The sequence below is a fragment of the Molossus molossus genome, unplaced genomic scaffold, assembly GCF_014108415.1.
Source record: "Molossus molossus isolate mMolMol1 unplaced genomic scaffold, mMolMol1.p scaffold_m16_p_7, whole genome shotgun sequence".
Taxonomy (NCBI): Eukaryota; Metazoa; Chordata; class Mammalia; order Chiroptera; family Molossidae; genus Molossus; species Molossus molossus.
The window spans coordinates 92,229,191-92,245,801 of NW_023425401.1; the positions used below are offsets into that span (position 1 = coordinate 92,229,191).

A 16,611-nucleotide genomic window follows, 5' to 3' on the forward strand; every position below is an offset into this window, starting at 1 on the left:
GACATAACTTACATACCAGGAGAATTGTAAAACTTTGCTAACATGTATCTGAAGAAACCCAAAGAACATATGTGGGAGTGAATTCTAAGGGTGTTAGACCAAAGGAGGCTGGAATAGAACAACAGACTAAACCAAATTTATTTATATGAGTGTACTTACTAGAGAGTCTAGATTTAATGAATATATGGAGCCTCTGGGAAACACCAATAGGAAAATCATAGTGCAAATATCTAAGATTTTGGAGCAAATCTATGCCCTCTTCTGCAGGTAACTATTTTCCTTTTGAGAAGCAATTTCTGGCTTGCTACTAAGCCTTGGTTAAGACTGAACATCTAATGATGGCACATCAGGTGATCGTGTAACTTTCCATCATGAACTGAGTACTATCTGAACTACCTAGCCATAAGGTTGGGCATGAGTAGCAGCAACCTGTCATCAAATGGAAATGGTATATAAGACACTAAGTTCAGCCCTGGCCGGTTTGGCTCAGCAGTTAGAGCGTCGGCCCGCAGTCCTGAGAGACCCGGGTTCGGTACCCGCTGGGGGCGCGTACCTCGGTTGCAGTTTGTCCCCGGCCCTGGTCGGTTGTGCGGGTGGCAACCACTCGATGTGTTCCTTTCACGTTGATGTTTCTCTCTCTCTCTCTCTGTTCCTCTCTCTCCCTCCCACTCCACCTGAACAAAAAATAGAAAAATGTCCTCGGGTGAGGATAAAAAAAAAAAAAAAGACACTAAGTTCAGAAAGGTCTGGAAGGTACAAGCTATATGAGCAGGTGGTTCAAATTTCCTTGCCACCAGCTCTTCTTGCATTGGTTCGACTCCCTCAATCCATGCCTATGGCCTGGCCTCCTGGAGTGTTCCTTATGACCAGATACCTGAAGAAAAATCAAACCTGGATTATAGATGGGTCTGCACAATATGCTTATACCACCAGAAGATGAACAGCTGCAGCATTACAGGCCTACTCAGGGGCCTTAGTGAAGAACAGTGGTTGAAAGAAAACCCTTCCAAGCAGGCAGAACTTCAACCAGTGTATCTGGTTGTTCACCATGTCTGGAGTGAGAGATGACTAAACATGAATCTACTTATTTGTGAATAATTATCAATGGTTTGGATAAATAATAAGGAATTTTGAAGAAAGAGAACTGAAAATTCGTTGACAAGAGTCTGAGGCTGAGGTATATGAATGGCATAAAAATGGGCAGACTGGGGAGGTATTTCTGTTCTATGTGAACATTCACCAAAGGGTATCCACTAGAAAGGATTCTCTCGATGACAGATGAACAAAATGATGAACTCTATGTTAGCCTCTTTCCGTAGCCACCCAGTGCTTGCTCAACGGGCTCACAAAATGGCCACAGAATTGGGGATGAAGGCTACATATGGTATTAATATGGATTTCCAGTTACCGAGGCTTAACTGGTTAACACTACTGATGAGTATCAAATTAGCGTACAGCAGAGACCAACACTGAGTCCCTAATATGGCACCATTCCCCATGGAAACTAAGTTGAATGATTACACTGGACTTCTATCATGGAGGAAGCAGATTTGTATTCACAGGAAGAGACACATATTCTGGATATGAATTTGCCTTCCCTTCTTGCACTGCTTCTATCAGCACTATCATTCATGGACTCACAGAATCCATATCCAACTATGATGGCATCATATCTAATCAAGTACCTCATATCAGAATAAAGAAAGTACAATAATGGGCAACTCTGAGCTCTGTTAGTTTGGAATCTTGGTCCCCAAGAAAGTAGTGCTTCCACCAGGAAACAAAAATAATGACAGTGAATTGGAAGATAAGACTACCACCTGGACAATTTTGGCTTCTTATACCACCAAACCAACAAGGAAAAAAGGAGTTCACCTATAGGCTAGAGTGACTGATCCTAATTACCAAGGAAAAATTGGGTTCCCCCTACACAATGGAGTTCTCAAACTGGAACCCAGAGGATTCTCTAGCATTTCCACACCCAAACATAAATGTTAATGGAAAACTACAGGAGCAACAACCAAAAAAGGCAGGATAATTGAAGGCTCCTTGGGGATGAAGGTTTGGGTCACTTCACAGAGTAAAAAACCCAACTAGCTGGATTGGTGATTTAATTCATAACAGAATACCAAAGAATGAATGGGTGGCTTATAAACAACAAAAATTTATTTCTCACAGATCGAGAGATTGGGAAGCACAAGATAAAAACACAGATCTGTTATCTGGTGAAGACCTACTTCCTGGATCATAAACAATGATGGTCTTTTTGCTGTGTCTTCACATGGCATAAGGAGGAGTGAGTTTTCTGAGGTCTCTTTTATAAGAGAACTGATACCATTCATGAGGCCTCTACCCTCATGACCTTATCACCTCCCAAAGGCCCCACCTCCAAATACCATCACACTGGAGAATAGTTTTCAACATATGAATTTGGGGGGACATAAATATTTAATCTATAACAGTAAGGATAAGATAAAATGATTGAATATTTTCTATTTGCTTGTTATGCCACTTTAAATGTATGTAGAAGAGTGCACATGGAAGCTGAGCTAATCAAATGAGAAGACTACGGCTGGTTATAGATTTAGTGCCACTCAGCACCAAATTCATCCTTTTAAACTAATCTGCAAAAATGGATCTGGACCCTTTTAATATTTTTTTTCCTGTGTCAGCTAGTAGTAACTTTTTGCCAGAAGGACAGTGGAGAGAAACTACAAAAGGAAAGGGGCTCTGCTTCCTGGTTCCAGTGTGCTCACTTGGTAGCCTTCTGAAGAGTGTGCAGCTCCTCCAGCCGCAGACTCCTAGCTTCTCCGGTGCCTGGCTCTTGCAGTGCGTGGGCCAGCAGTTCCCCCACCCTCCCCCCAGTCCCCACCCCACTTCTTGGCAAAGTGCTTCAGGCTCCTAAGAAATGTACAGTAAATTCCTCACTTAATACTGTTGATGGGCTCTTGGAATTACAGTGGAACAATGTATGACAAAAAACGATTTTACTCTTGGCTAATTGATATAAGCAAGAGTTAAGTTCCTAGGGCATTTCATCAATTTTATAGCAAAATAACATTGAACAAAACAAGATTATTCAAGGACCTGCGATACAACTTCTCCAGCACTGGATACAGTGCACTCAGCTTCTCCAGGATCTGCAGTGCACAGTAGCCAGCAGCCAGCAGCTTCCCCTGGTATTCCCACACCCAGGTGATTTTGTGGCAGAGTGCCTCTGAACACCTTTTATTTGACAGGGTTTTTTTGGCTTCCTGGAAAGCAGATCTCCAGCAAGTTCTAAAGGACAGATTTTCAGCAGCATGCAGCACAATGACTTCTCTACCATAGCTATGCCCTCCAACAGGGTCTGGATCTCAGCCCTGAAAGGAGGAACTCTTCCTTCCTTGGAAACTCTGTGTCAGCCATAGGGTTAATTACCATTCCTTGCACATTTTTGTTTTTTGTTTATCCTCACCCAAGGAAATTTTTTACATTTTTATCTTCAGATAGAGCAGGAGGGAGACAGCAGGGAAAAGAGAGAAAGAGAAACATCGATGTGAGAGAGACACATCAAATGGCTGCCACCCACACAACCCCAACCGGGGCAGGAGACAAACTGCAACTGAGGTACGTATCCTTAGCGGAAACCGAACCCAGGTCTCTCTGGTCCGCAGGCCAACGCTCTAACCGCTGAACCAAACTGGCCAGGGCTCTTCATGTTTTTTTTTCTTTATTTATTAGACCTCTCTCTACTTCTTCCTAGACAATCCTGTTAGAATGAATCATTTTTTCTTTAAAAATTTTGTTGTTAATCTTCACCAAAGGGTATTTTTCCATTGATCTTTAGATAGAGTGAAAGGGAGGGAGGGAGGGAGGAAGAGAGAAACATCTATGTGAGAGAGACATATCAATTGGTTGCCTCCCACATAACCCTAACAGGGGCTAGGAATCAAACCCTTGACCCTTCAATCCACAGGCCAATGTTCTAACCACTGAGCAAAACCAGCCAAGGCTAGAATAAATTATTCTTTACATTAAACATTCCCACCTATCACTATGTCATTTCTTTCTCCTGACTAGACTCAGGCTGATACTAAAAAACAAACAAACAAGGATTCTAGATCTGGCACAAGGAGGTAATGAGTTATGTCCATCTTTTTGTATTAGGAAGCAAAAAAGTACTCCAGTGGCCAATGTACAATGGAAAAATACCCTTTGGTGAAGATTAATAACAACAACAAAAAGAATCAACCAATTAGTGCATAAATGGGTGAACAACAATTTAATGTTTCTCTCCCTTCCTCTCTTTCTTAAAAAATTTTTTAAAGAAAAAAAAGTGCTCCAGTGGCCAATGTTAAGACATTTTAAGCATCAAAATAATGATTTTAGTGGAGACCCTAAATCAATGAAAATCTACAAGTCCAGAAAAAATAAAACAATAACATTTGAGGCAGCTTTAAAACAAATCCTTATTTCAAAAACAGGAAATTAAAAATGAATTAAGACATCTTGACTTTCTAACAGAAACTCAGAAGATTGCCAACTAATATATAGAATGAATTATACAATTATTAAAACATTATTTTGCAAGCCACTGAGCTTCATCCCATGGACTGAGAGGTTCCAGTTCAATTCCCCATCAGGGCACATGCCTGAGTTGTGGGCTCTATCCCCAGTGGGGGGCATGCAGAAGGCAGCTGATTGATGTTTCTTTCTCATAATCGATGTTTCTATCTCTCTCCCCCTTCCTTTTTCTCTAAAAAAACAATAAAAACAGTTTTTAAAAAAACTGTTGATTGAGGCAACAATTATAAACTAGAATTTAAAACATTAGGCAAAATCTTGACATGGAATTAGACATTTGTAAAGTAACAAACTGCCATCAAACAAATTGTATTATATTACAAGGGGAAGACAAACTTTATAGAGGAATCAAGACTGTTATCATCCTATTCCAGTCAATCCTAGCATCAATAATGAAAAGTCAACCAAATAGTACTTATCTTCTGATACAATATACATGAAGTAGCTGTGATGTATTCTAGCCAAAATCATTTAACCTTTAAAATTACCCCATCAACATGATCTCACTTATATATGGAATATAATGAACATAACAGTCTGAGGAATACAGTAGACCCAGACACATGGAAGTAGGGCACAGACTGACATCCCTCAGAAGAGGGGATGGGGGGTGGGGGGGTGGGAAGAGATAAACCACAGAACTGATATGCATGTATGCATGACCAATGGACATGGACAACTAAGCCGGGGACAGGGTGGAGGGGGGGTGGGGTGGGGGGGTGCCAATGGGGTAAAAAGGTAAAATATCTGTAACAAAAAAATAAATAAAAATTCATAATAAAAAAATAAAATAAAATTAACCCATCAAGCCTTTCTGTCTTTATCATCCAGGGTTCTGGGAAAGAATTAAGTCCTGCAGAAAATGATTTTGGTGTTTATTTCCTCAATTATCCTAAGGATGGTATATAGCTGGTACCATTATTAATGCACAGGAGAAAATTCATTACATACAATGGATGCCTTATGGCATGAAGGCTTAATTTTCTTGAGGAATCCCTATGAAGGTCTTGCTTTGGATGTAACTTCCAAATAGAGTACTTATAGAGGACAGAAAAGCAAGCTAAATGCAACAAAGACAAGCCGGTCAGAAAATTTAGAAGATAAGATATTCTATAAAACAACTGATCCAATCTCTTCAACAAATCAGTGTAATTTTGAAAAGGGGAAACAGAGACTATGATTAAGATTTACAATAATTTGCCCTGGCTGATTTGGCTCAGCAGTTAGAGGGTCAGCCTGAGACCAAAGAACCTCAGGTTTGATTCCGGTCAAGGGCACGTACCTCAGTTGCGGTTCATCCCCGGCCCTGGTCAGGGTTGTTCAGGAGGCAACCAGTTACAGTGTCCCTCTCACGTTGATGTTTCTCTCTCTCTCTCCCTCCCTCCCACTCTATCTCAAGAAAAAATAGAAAAATATCCTCTGGTGAGAATTTAAAAAGGTAAAATAATAATTTAACACAAGACATGGTTTTAGACTGTACAGTGATTTGGAAAGTGGCTGTAAAGGATATTTTAGGACCAATGTGGTGTCAAAATTTATGAGACCTTAACCAAGACAGGAATCAGGAGAGCTTGAAGGTGGAGCTCTCACACCTTATACCTGTCTGGCAAGCCCAACATGAAGAACACTATGGTTAACAACAGAGTTCTATGGTCATAAGAGCCCTTCCCCTTAACTTCCTCTTCCCCTCTGAAAAGAACTTCCTAGTTCTTATTTCATTTTGTAGGTGGCTCTCTCTATGTGTGCATGTACCAGACTGAAATCTTTCCTTTTTCCCAAATAAATCTTTTTTTTAAGAATAGTTTTATTGAGTTTTGAGAGAGAGAGAAAGGAAGAGAGAGAAACATTGATGTGAGAGCACAACAGTGCTAGGCTCCCTCCTGCACGTCCCCTACTGGGGATCCACATGCAACCAGGGTATGTGCCCTGACCAGGAATCAAACCAGCAACCTCTCCATGCACAAGAAGACACACAACCAACAAGCCACACCAGCGAAGCCCAGAATAAATCTTTTTGCAGACAGAATACCTAGTTGACTTTTTTTTTAAATCCTCACCTGAGGACATTTCTGCATTTATATTTACATAGAACAGGAGGGAGAAAAGGAAGAGAGAAAGAGAGAAACATCGATGTGAGAGAGACACATGGAGTGGCTGCCACCCACACGACCCCAACTGGGCCAGGGACAAACTGCAATCAAGGTACGTGGCCTTAGCGGGAACTGATCCCAGAACTCTCTGGTCCACAGGCCGACGCTCTAACCACTGAGCAAGACCGGTCAGGGCCCTAGTCAACTTTTCGATTACAGTCAACATTGGGAAATATGAATATGGCCTGGTATTTATTAGATGATACAAAAATTTACTGAAATGGAAAGATAAAGCTGGATAACTGAAAGAGAAGGCTGCAGAAGGGCAGGTAAAGTATCTCATTTGGATTTTGAAAATCTGTACATATGTTCATAGAGGATATGTACTAAAAGGCTAATAGTGTGACTTCCAGATGGCCTGAACTTGATTTGCTTGTCTATATTTTCCCATTTTCTATAATACTACTTCTTTAAAATAAATGGTTAGTTGAAAAATATATTTAACTTAATTTTCCAATGAATTTCAAATACAAAACTGAACACAATTTTAAACAAAATTGTTTTCTCAAATAAAAAGTTCTATGATGCTGAAGTATTAATACAGAGCCATGAAAAAAAAAACCTACTATAACTGTATTATTGAGAAAAGTGAGCTGAACTATAAAGATGAACCAGCAAGTATTTTGAATAAAGGGCTAGATAGTAAACATTTTAGGCTTTGCAGATCATATGTGGTCTCTGTGAAAACTACTCAATTCTGCCTTTTTAGCCCCAAATACGGACACTGACAATATAAAACTGAATGATCATGACTGTGTTCCAATAAATCATTATTTACAAAAATAGGTGACCAGCCCATGGGCCATAAATTTACCCACCCCTGGTCTATAGCATTAAAATGTCCACCTAACTGAAAAGGACATAATCACATAACTCTTTTAAAAATAGTGTAATATTAGCTAATCTATTATTGTGATATTGCTCAAAGGTCAAGTAAAGTCCTGTAACACCTCCCTATCAAAATCTCAGTTCATCCTTAAGAGAGGATACTTTCCTTTAGTAAAGTAAATTTATACACACTTCCCTCGGTATGGCCCTTCACCAAGAGCTGACAGTTTGTAGCATGAAGCAATAGAAGAGCAAGGGATATGTAATCATAAGGCCCAAGTTCAAATTCTGAATTAACAGTTGTGTAATTCTAAAGCTTATTTCTCATTCATAAAATGGAGATGATAGCACCCTCACAGTAATACTTAGAAGCTCAAAAAGTATAGTTTCTGAAAGTATTTTTTAATTGTAAAGTGTTACATAAATGTCACAGTATTACCACTGCAAACTTTTACAAAGAGAGCTATTTCACAATACAGTAAACCTTTGATTTTGCAGACCTCAATTTTTTTTTTAAAGCTTTTTATTTTATTTTATTTATTTTTTATTTTTTTTTTTTATTTTTTTTTTAATGAATTTTTATTTACTTTTTTTGTTACAGACATTTTACCTTTTTACCCCGTTGGCACCCCCCACCCCACCCCCCCCTCCACCCTGTCCCCGGCTTAGTTGTCCATGTCCATTGGTCATGCATACATGCATATCAGTTCTGTGGTTTATCTCTTCCCACCCCCCCACCCCCCATCCCCTCTTCTGAGGGATGTCAGTCTGTGCCCTACTTCCATGTGTCTGGGTCTACTGTATTCCTCAGACTGTTATGTTCATTATATTCCGTATATAAGTGAGATCATGTGGTATTTGTCTTTTTCTGCTTGGCTTCTTTCACTTAGGATAATACTTTCCAAGTCCCTCCATGTCGTCTCAAAGGATAAGAGATCTTTCTTTCTTACCGCTGCATAGTACTCCATTGTGTATATGTACCACAGCTTTTTGATCCATTCGTCTACTGGTGGACACTTGGGCTGTTTCCAGATTTTAGCTATTGTAAATAGTGCTGCTATGAACATGGGGGTACATATATCCTTCCTGATTGGTGTTTCAGGCTTCTTAGGGTATATTCCCAGCAGTGGGATCACTGGGTCAAATGGAAGTTCAATTTTTAATTTTTTGAGGTAGCACCATATTGTTTTCCATAGCGGCTGCACCAGTCTGCATTCCTACCAGCAGTGTATTAGAGTCCCCTTATCTCCACACCCTCGCCAACACTTGTTGTTTGATGATTTGTTGATGGCGGCCATTCTGACAGGTGTGAGGTGATACCTCATTGTTGTTTTAATTTGCATCTCTCTGATGATTAGTGATGTTGAGCATTTCTTCATATGTCTCTTGGCCATTTGTATGTCCTGTTTGGAGAGGTGTCTATTCAGCTCCTCTGCCCATTTTTTAATTGGGTTCTTTGTGTTCCTTTTGTGGAGTTGTATGAGCACTCTATATATATTGGAAATTAACCCCTTATCTGATACATCATTGGCAATGATGTTTTCCCATACAGTGGGTTGCCTTTCCATTTTGATGATTGTTTCTTTTGCTGTGCAGAAGCTTTTTAGTTTGATGTAGTCCTATGTGTTCATTTTCTCCTTTATTTCTGTTGCCTTAGGTGATGTATCAGTGAAAATTCTGCTCCGTATGATGTCCGAAATTTTGTTGCCTACGTTTTCTTCTAGAATTTTTATGGATTCACGGGTCACATTTAAGTCTTTTATCCATTTTGAGTTTATTTTTGTGTATGGTGTAAGTTGATGGTCTAGTTTCATTTTTTTGCATGTAGCTGTCCAATTTTCCCAACACCATTTATTAAAGAGGCTGTCTTTACTCCACTGTATGCTTTTGCCACCTTTGTCAAATATTAATTGAGCGTATTGCCTTGGGTCCATTTCTGGGTTTTCAGTTCTGTTCCACTGGTCTATATGCCTGTTCTTGTGCCAGTACCAGGCTGTTTTGGTTACGGTCGCTTTGTAGTATAACCTGATATCTGGTATTGTGATCCCACCTACTTTGTTCTTCTTTTTCAGGATTGCTGTGGCTATTCGGGGTCTTTTTTGGTTCCATATGAACTTTTGAAGTATTTGTTCTAGTTCTATGAAATATGTCGTTGGTATTTTGATGGGGATTGCATTAAATCTATAGATTGCTTTGGGTAGTATGGACATTTTAATTATGTTAATTCTTCCAATCCATGAACAGGGTATGTGCTTCCACTTTTTTATATCTTCCTCTATTTCTTTTTTCAATGACCTGTAGTTTTCTGCAAATAGGTCCTTTACTTCTTTGGTTAAGTTTATTCCTAGGTATCGTAATTTTTTTGGAGCGATGGTAAATGGGATTGTTTTTTCAGTTTCTCTTTCTGTGAGTTCATCATTGATGTACAAGAATGCCGTCGATTTCTTGACATTAATTTTGTATCCTGCCACTTTGCCAAATTCATTTATTAAGTCTAATAGATTTTTGATGGAGTCTTTAGGGTTTTCTATGTACAATATCATGTCATCTGCAAATAATGACAGTTTCACTTCCTCCTTTCCAATTTGGATCCCTTTTATTTTTTCTTCATGTCTGATTGCTGTGACTAAGACTTCCAGTACAATGTTAAATAAGAGTGGCGAAAGTGGACATCCCTGTGCAGACCTCAATTTAACGCACAAAATTTCTGGTCTGTTTTTCATATGTGAAAATTCTTGTTAAGAAGAAAATTAAAACCTTGCTAATTTTAAAATGCTTTTAACCAAGATTTGCTTATAATTAAATTAACAGGTTTTTTGGTTATTAATTCACTGTTATTTTTAATAAATATTAGCAAATAGACCACATGTTGGGAAAAAAAAAACTGGAATAATTTCGCCACATAAATATTACATATCTACAACTATAGCCTACATGTTTAAATCTGAGCATCACCACTGGTAAACAATGTTCGGCGAATGAGTAGCAGATGATCACAAGGGATGGCTCGCAGTAATTGGTTCTGTTATTTTGTGTCATGACTTTCTGCCTGCCTGCCTGCCTGCCAGCGGATTTTCCCACAAGTGCTAAGCCATGTCCCAGCCGTGTGCATTTATTTACACAAGGTGACAGGTGAATGCCCACATTATTTTTTTCCCTTTATTGATTTTAGAGAGAGTGGAAGGGAGAGGGGGAGAGAGAGAGAAACATCCTACATGACCCCCACTGGAAATTGGGCCCACAACCTGGGCATGTGCTCTGACCAGGAATTGAGCCGGCGACCTCTTAGTGTATGGGTCAACGCTCAACCACTGAGCCACACCGGCCGGGAGAATGCACACATTTAATAGATCCATTCAAAATTTCAATAATACATATAGAAAACTTTTCTGTGAAATTGAACTTTTCATACATACTTAATTTTAATCACACAAGTAAATAAACTACATAAGTAAAAACGGGTAAACTAATTTGTCAATTTTTTAACATGTGCATTCATACTTTATTCAAGAATGGACTTTCAGCTTTAATGGACACACTCTCACCCAAATTAGTCCATTATATCGAGGTTTTATTGTAATGAAACTGAATTACAAAATAACCACCATGGTTTTTGCCCGTAGGCAGCAACTTAGTATTGCAAATCTACTCACCAACAGAGATACCACTGTACTAGAATAGAAGGCCAAATCTTCTATAATTTCTGTGCGCCGGTTAGCTCCGATTCGTAAGGAACGACTATGTACTTCTTCAGGTAACACTGTAAGGATCTCCAGCAGAAAAGGCAGAGAAGTTACATCATTGCTATATCTAGAAAGTAAAAGGAAAGACATAAATTACTTAGAAAAAACACAATTACATAAGGTAACAACAGCCATCAGAATAACCTATGATAAAAAGCAGCATTATCACTACTATTAAAGAGGAAAAAATAGATAAAATTTTTTTATGGGTATCTGAAAATCAAAATTTCAACTTGCATAATCTTTGCCCCAACAATTCCACTTCTAGAAATTTATTTCTCTGAAAAATCTCACAGGTACATACAAAGATGTGCACTACAGTACTTTTTTATAACAGCAAAAATACTGGGAAAATATAAAGGTCCTTCATAATTAAGCATGATAAAAAAGGTTCTAAATTATACAATGGAACATACATAGCCATTACAATGAGATACCTAGGAAAATTGTTATGTCCACTATGTATTAAGTGAAAAAAGTAAATGAAACATCTTTTACATATGAGTGAACAAATATATACATAGGTATATGTACACTAAAATATTATACACTTATTTACTATAAAATGCTTAAAGGACAGTCTAGAGAGCGATATAGCCAATCATTAATAATGGTTACCATGAAATACAGGAATAAGGAGAAAGGAAAGTGTTTACTTTTTATTTTGAAATAAAACAAAAATAAACTATCCATATAAAGTCTTTAATGGCACACTATGATTGAAGGTAAAAAGGACATCCACCTTGTTCAAAAATATTTCCTAACCAAATGCCAAAATGCAAACAAACATTAAGATTATCTTGCCAAGACCATGAGGAAATGCTTTATTCAAAGTAGCAGTTTCCATGTGTCTAAAAATAATATTGCCCTCCGCCACCTTTTCTAGAGAGAAAGGGAGAAAAACATCAATGTGGGAGAGAAACATCGATCGGCTGCCTCTCCCTCCCCCCCCCACTGGGGATCAAGCCTCAAAACCTGGGCACGTGCCCTGACCAGGAATTGAACAGGGACCTTCAGTCCACGGAACCACACTCAGTCCACTGAGCCACACTGGCCGGGCAATAATTGTCCCTTTGATAGACATGAAACATACCCCAATTAGTAAGAATGTACACTCATAACAATTTCAGTTTAATATTAAACATTCTGAAATATTTTTATAGAATTACTGATATATCAGTGGGAGCGATCCACGAGGCAATAAAAGACTTTGCTGAAGTTAATTCAAGTGATGTGTGTGCATGTACATTATGAGGGTCTTTATGTTCCACATGACATTTCTGTAGCATATGTTAAGAGTTTAGGGAAATAGTGCAAATGTCTAGCTATTGCTAACAAATTTATCTGTGTAGGTTTATAGTAATCCCAAATGCTAGCATACAGTCAATATAAGTTACTTACTTTTCCACCAATGTTTGTACACATCCCTTCCAGGAAGGCATCTGTAGGGCAAGGTCTGCTATTGCTAAAGCCAGCTGAATAAAAAGAAAAATTAAATAAATAGTACAGATGTTACCATCAATATTAATTGAAAAGAAACTAAATTTCTTCCAAATAAGGACAAGACTGACACCCCCCCAACCCCACAACTATCTATAACATATAAATTCTTCTAGGCTAGCTACAAATTACTGGGATTTAAAAGGTAACCTTTAAAAATGAAGAACAAAACAAAAAGAAAAAAAGAAGAAAAACAGAGTATAGATTTTCCTAGGAATATATCAATACTTACTTTTTTTTTGGGCAATACCATAGAACTTCACGGACAGATAAATTATACTTTGTCAAAAGGCCAAAGCTACTGACAAAGTCAGCCCATTGACTCACTCCTCAAGTAATGGATTGCCATTTCCCTTCTCTTTCCATTTCTCATCTTGAAGCCTTATGCAAAAGCCTCCTTCCTCTTCAAGGGCACTTCTATGCCAGGCAGAGAACACATGTGAGTATGTATTCACTGAAGCTTCCAGTTTTTCTTCCTAACGTCATTTTCCTGTCTAAGGGGGAAAGGCCAAATTCTCTACTTCACCATTTCGTTCATAACACTTTTATCAACCAATCGGTCCAAAAAAGATTTCTTTTTAAAGGCAATTATGTAGAACTCTGGCCCAGAATAATATAGGGTTTTTATCATCTGTAATTTTAACAAGGTAGGGGGCACATGTGGCTGCCTGTGAAAATCTATACTCACCTCCCCCAGTTCTAATATTTAAGTTAAAATAAAATGAACTCTGAGATTAATACAAAAGATTTAAATGTTCACTTTCTATCCATTTATAAGAAAATAGTAATTAGTGTACAATAAAGTTGTTAACATTACTTCATGTGGCCTAGCAATGTCAATCAAAATTATTTGATATCCAAATGGTCTTAACAAATTTCCCTAATGAGAAGTGTAGGATTTACCTGTGTTACAATGACAGGTGACAAGTCTTTCAAGTTCTGGATATGGGTTAGTAATGAGTCCCGTAAAGAGGCATGAGAGTCTGTGGGGAGCTCATAAAATGAGGTCTGAATCTTCATTTTCATGGTCTGCGCAGCAAAATAGCATGATTCTACATCTTGTCGAATCTGTAACAATTGGTCTGAAATCTCCCATGCATGAACCTGAAAGAAGATCAAACAAAATGTCTTAAGGACTATTTTTCTAAATAATTTAATATCATACAACCTCAATACATATAAACATTCAGACCACAGTATAACAAAAGAAAAATCTGACAAGCTAAATTATCCACCAATGCAGTCAATAGTTCAAATTCTGTATTTATAGGCCCATTCAACAAAAATATTACCTAAAATCTTTTGACTTATTGTAGGAAGGCATGAGAGTTAATCAACTGAATCAATAAATCCAAATCTGTTGTTAGAATCATTAATTGTTTAGGGAGGAGAGTATGAAAAAAAAAGTCCCAAAAGTTTCTACTAAAACGTCACTGTATAACTTTCTGACCATAATCTATAGGTTGGCTGTTTCTTCTCTTTTCCACTTTCAATTATTTTGTGTGTGTGTGTGTGTATTTGGCAAACTGCTATACATACTATTAAATCATTTTCATTGAAGAAAGTAAATGTATCTATAGAAATAATAAATAGAACAAAGCATAGAATTTGGTCTGTAACAGCTAATAATAGTTATAAAAGGGAGTCCTATTTTGAAAGATAATTGAGAATAAAATCACCCAGTACACAATAGGCAACTAATAACTGATAGATTCTAAAGCAACGCTACACCAAACTGCCTCTTTATGGAAGAAGGCTAAAATGGACTGGCAATAATGGGACTGAAAAATATTTTCCATCTCAATTCAGAAATAGAGGCAAATGTGAAGAAATTATACAATTTACCTAGTCAATTTTTTATGAAGATAGAGCACTTCACGAATAATACACAGTGATTCTTCAAGATCTTCCCAAAGATAAACAGGAAGTCAAGGAAGAGAAAAAGGTGGAAGAAATGGCCTGTACAAGTTTCCAAATAAACTAAAAATAGAGGCCATGAAATTCACCACAGGCTTGTTGAAATAAAGCTTAGCATTAAATCAATAAGTTGATGGAATAAGCATAAAACATTAACTTCTTTCTAGATAAAATATGTTTTATTACTTTTTTTGAAATTTGTAGCTCAGTATGTTGCAAAAAAGCTTCCAGTCACATAGTTTTTAGTGATTCATTATGCAGCCAGTAACCCAACCACATCTGTTACTTTAACTTGCCATCAAAATATATTTTGCTTAAAACTATATTTTAAAAATTAATACCTAAAAGATTATATGAAGCTATTGAGTCTCCATAAATGCCCTCATAAAAACAGAGCAATTATGCAAGAAAAGCAAAGCACTGTGGACATTTACAACAAAACTAGGTGCTATCTAATTTTCTCCAAGAACCCCAAATTATAACTGGTTCGAACATCTATAAGACTTGTATAGTTTCAACTTCAGTAAAAGCAGAAGTTGAAGGAAACAACAGGGTAGCTAATGGATCTAAGAGCACACAAACAACAAGAGCCAACAGGTATTCACTAGAAAGCACAGGGAGCCAATCTGAGGGCTATGTTTGAAAAAATGGAAGAGGTTTTGGTGAGTAGAAAAGGTGAGTGGAAGAGGCCTATGTGAGGGCTAAGGAGATGGAAGTCTAGCCTTCTAAAAACTGTTAAAAACTGAAGAGCTAGGACACAGCTCCAAAGTAGTAAGAACAGAATCAAAATTATACACAAGTACAACAGAGACAAAGGGAAAAAAGGAGAAAGTAACAAAGCCAGGAAATCTTAGAAATAAATCATCATATTTGTAAATACTGCCTTCTAAAAGTTCTTAAGGGTTGTGGGTTCGATTTCCAGTCAAGGGCACATAGCTGGGTTGCAGGTTCAATTTCAGGCCCCAGTTGGGGTTATGTGGGAGGCACCTGATCAATGTGTCTCTCTCACATGGATGTTTCTTTCTCTCTCTTTCTCTTTCTCCCTCTTGCCCCACTCTCATCCCTCCCCTCCACTACATCCAAAAAAATCAATGGAAAAATATCCTTGGGTGAGGATTAACAACAAAAATCTTAATTAAAAATAAAAAATTGCCCTGGTCAGTGTAACTCAGTTGGTTGGAGTGTGGTCTCACACAATGAAAGGTCACTGGTTCAATTCCTGGTCAGAGTGCATCAGAGTGCATACAGGAGGCAACCAATCTCTCTCTCTCTCTCTCTCTCTCTCTCTCTCTCTCTCAAATCAATAAAAGCATGTCTTTGAGGGAGAATTTTAAATATTATAAAAAAAAAAAAAAGCAAATGAAGGCAAATGTCATATATGGGAACTAGGGGGAGAAAATAATGAACAGAATAACATCCCTACAAGAAAAGCAGGGCAGGAAATCATTTTAAAACTAGCATGAAGTCCAAAGGACATAAGAGTAAACCTGAAAGTGCTCTCAATGGTCACAGCTAGAAAATCTGGAGTAACAAAATTAATTATGATAGATTAACTCAAAATTAAAACAAATATCCATGTCCACACTGATGTGAACAACTGCATAAGTAATAACTATTAAGAAGTTATTTATAGGAGCCCTGGCCGGTTTGGCTCAGCGGTTAGAGCATCAGCCTGCGGTCCACAGAGACCCGGGTTCGGTTCCTGCTAAGGGCATGTACCTTGGCTGCAGTTTGTCCCTGGCCCTGGTTGGGTCGTGTGGGTGGCGGCCACTCGATGTGTCCCTTTCACATCGATGTTTCTCTCTTTTCCTCTCTCTCCTTCCCGCTCTGAGTGAAAAATGGAAAAATGTCCTCGGGTGAGGATTAAAAAAAAAAAAAAGAAGTTATTTATAGGATATAAGACACCT

At 38.0% G+C, this 16,611-nt stretch overlaps 1 protein-coding gene across 14 annotated transcripts in view; it reads right to left on the bottom strand.

Moving 5' to 3' along the window:
* The window catches only part of TNPO3 (transportin 3), a 106,662-nt gene that overhangs the window by 57,961 nt on the left and 32,090 nt on the right, over window positions 1–16,611 (bottom strand). For 12 of the 14 annotated variants that reach the window (XR_004957408.1, XM_036247582.1, XM_036247578.1 and 9 more), the window contains 3 exons: window positions 13,691–13,891; window positions 12,689–12,762; window positions 11,198–11,354 (listed from right to left, as the gene is read on the bottom strand). Coding sequence is in view for 13 of the 14 variants with exons in the window: in XM_036247582.1 (XP_036103475.1) it covers window positions 11,198–11,354; window positions 12,689–12,762; window positions 13,691–13,891 (432 nt within the window). In the remaining variant the exon portion in view is untranslated. Of the gene's footprint in view, window positions 1–11,197; window positions 11,355–12,688; window positions 12,763–13,019; window positions 13,282–13,690; window positions 13,892–16,611 lie in introns of those variants that run through there. The other 2 variants (XM_036247588.1, XM_036247589.1) reach the window with 2 other exon arrangements.